The sequence below is a fragment of the Agrilus planipennis genome, unplaced genomic scaffold (genome assembly GCF_000699045.2).
Source record: "Agrilus planipennis isolate EAB-ADULT unplaced genomic scaffold, Apla_2.0 scaffold271, whole genome shotgun sequence".
Taxonomy (NCBI): Eukaryota; Metazoa; Arthropoda; class Insecta; order Coleoptera; family Buprestidae; genus Agrilus; species Agrilus planipennis.
Genome location: NW_020438965.1, coordinates 191,096 through 193,613, shown reverse-complemented (window position 1 = coordinate 193,613; position 2,518 = coordinate 191,096). Strand labels below are relative to the sequence as shown.

The following is a 2,518-nucleotide window of genomic DNA, read 5'->3' as shown; positions in this document are numbered from 1 at the left end:
TATCCTCGCTAAATAATTGCATAAAAACATAAAGCTTAAACATTGTAAATCGATACCCCTCCTGCAAAATTTTTTCATTTCGGCTAAAAGGTATTTTTATTTCCAAATATAATTTTTTAATTGAATTTTTCCAAATATGTCTAACTTCTATTGTGTAAATTTTGTTTAAATTAAAAGATGTCTACATTTAACTATAGAGATTTTATTCGATAATTTACGTTAATTTTCAAATATATTTTAGATATAGGGAATAATGATGAAGTCGAATCCCAGAAAGAATGATATTTGCAATTGAAGATATTCAAGTTCGTCATTTTTTTTAAGACACTACATTTTGCACTATTCATAATCGGTTTTATGTTTAAATAGTAAAAATAATAACATTTAAATCGAATTAAACAACATAAACTGATTAAGATATTGTTAACAAAAAATTTTAAAATAGAACGGAGGCACCGCACTTATGCTGGCTGCTACGAAGGGAAGGCTGGACTTCGTACGGGAACTTCTTAACCACGGAGCTGATCCCAACATAGAAGACACCGACTCCTGGACCGCACTTCACTGCGCAGCAAAGGAAGGACATGTCGACATCTGTTATGAGCTGCTTCAACACGATGCTAAAATCGATCCCAGGGAAATGGTAATTTTCAAGCGAAAGATAATTGCTTTAAAATAATTAGTTCTACCCAAAGCAGTAGAGCAACATTTTCTGAGTACTGCGAGCTCTCAAAATATTTATTTGTCATTTCTGCACAAAAAGACGAAAAACGTACAATAGAAAATTGGTAAAAATACCACCGCTTATTGAAATGAATAATACATATATGATACTAATTAATGATTAAGGGGTAGGTTGAAACCGAATACGTTGTAGGTGCCTATTCCATAAATACATCAATAACAAAAAGGAACTCATATCTATTGATATATAGGTTCATCCATCGACGTTTACTAATGGACATGCCTTAGCGGTCAGAATTGTGGTACAACAAAAGAAAGAGATGGAACGAAGTTTCGGACAATGTCCATCTCTCTAACGGTAATGCGTAAGCGTGTCAAGAAAGAGATAGCACTAGTCCGAAACCATACGCCATCTCCCTCACTTTTCGAACCAAGAAATTATTACAACGGCATACGGCTAAGGCACGTCCATTAATATATGTCTATGGGTTCATCATTATTAAATCATAGTAGATAGATTTAGTCGAATGTAGCTGATCTGAAGTCTGAACTTGAACGCACCTTTCGCCTACTGATATTCTGGGAAACCCCTAAAAATTGACACTTCATATTCTTTTACTGACAGCAAATTGAAGGTTTAATATGCCTGCTTTTTATCGAATGTGCAAAAAAGCTCGAAACTTGAAAAGAAAATAAGCATTTCTATTGAAATTAGACTTGTAGGTCAACCATGAAAACAAAAGGGTTCTTTGTAAAGTTTGCAAAAAAGCCATTCCAGCTAAAGAGAAAACTCAAATTTGCACTCCCATATTAAAATGCATAGGAATAGCTACTATGAATTACATGAATTACTTTCTTAGATAGGTAATTGATTTTTAAAATTCAATCAAAAAAACTATAACAGTAGGTACTATTACCGCCGATAAAAGATATATTGCCTTTTGAATGATTATTTTTCCAGAAAACCACAACTGAAATAATTTAAGTACGAGTTTTACCGAAAAGATATATTTTACATACAGTTTATTATTATTATACACTATGGAGATCTAGTTAGTAGTTAATTAATATTTATAACTTTTAGATGAGCCGTTAATGCTCTAGTGGGGTTTTAGAATTTTTCTTTATTTTTATTTAAAACATTTTTGCGTTTTTTTTAACGTATTTTAGTATAAATATATTTAAATTATTCAATTTTAATCTTCAGGGGGGCTGGACTCCACTTATGTGGGCCTGTTACAAAGGTAGAACACAAGTGGTCGATTTATTGCTGAAAAGTGGCGCTGATGTAAACGCACATGGAAACTATCACATATCTGCGTTACTGTGGGCAGCAGGTCGCGGTCATACAGAAATTGTCGAATCCCTTATTAAGCATGGCGCGAAAATAAACATCGGAGACAAATACGGAACCACTGCACTGATATGGGCCTCTAGAAAAGGTCATACGGAAATAGTGGAACTACTTTTGAAAGCAGGTATTTTTATGATTGTTGATTGGCAAAAAGATTGCAATTCAGAATTTATTATTAGTTTTTATTATATTTTTATTTCATAATAAATTGAAGAAGAAAAAATACTCAAAATCATGACTCACTTTCATCAAAATAAAAGGTTGATTATTATAATTTTAAATAAAAAAAACTAAAATAACAAAAGGGTCAACAAATTATGCTTTACATTTTCATCACTGTTATTATACATTAAATGAGTAACTACCATAAAAATCATAATTTAAGCCGTATTTTAGTAAAAATTCTATTTCTGTCACTCACATCCTTAGTGAGTATATCTTAACAATTCCTGATGGGTCTGCACAAGTTGATAGCAAAAG

General features: G+C 31.9%; 1 protein-coding gene across 1 annotated transcript in view; it reads left to right on the top strand.

The window, feature by feature from the left end:
* Positions 1-2,518, top strand: part of LOC108740339 (kinase D-interacting substrate of 220 kDa B) — a 51,136-nt gene that overhangs the window by 26,944 nt on the left and 21,674 nt on the right. The window contains exons 3-4 of the mRNA XM_025975301.1: positions 446-643; positions 1,892-2,162. Of these exons, the coding sequence (XP_025831086.1) occupies positions 446-643; positions 1,892-2,162 (469 nt within the window). The remainder of the gene's footprint in view (positions 1-445; positions 644-1,891; positions 2,163-2,518) is intronic.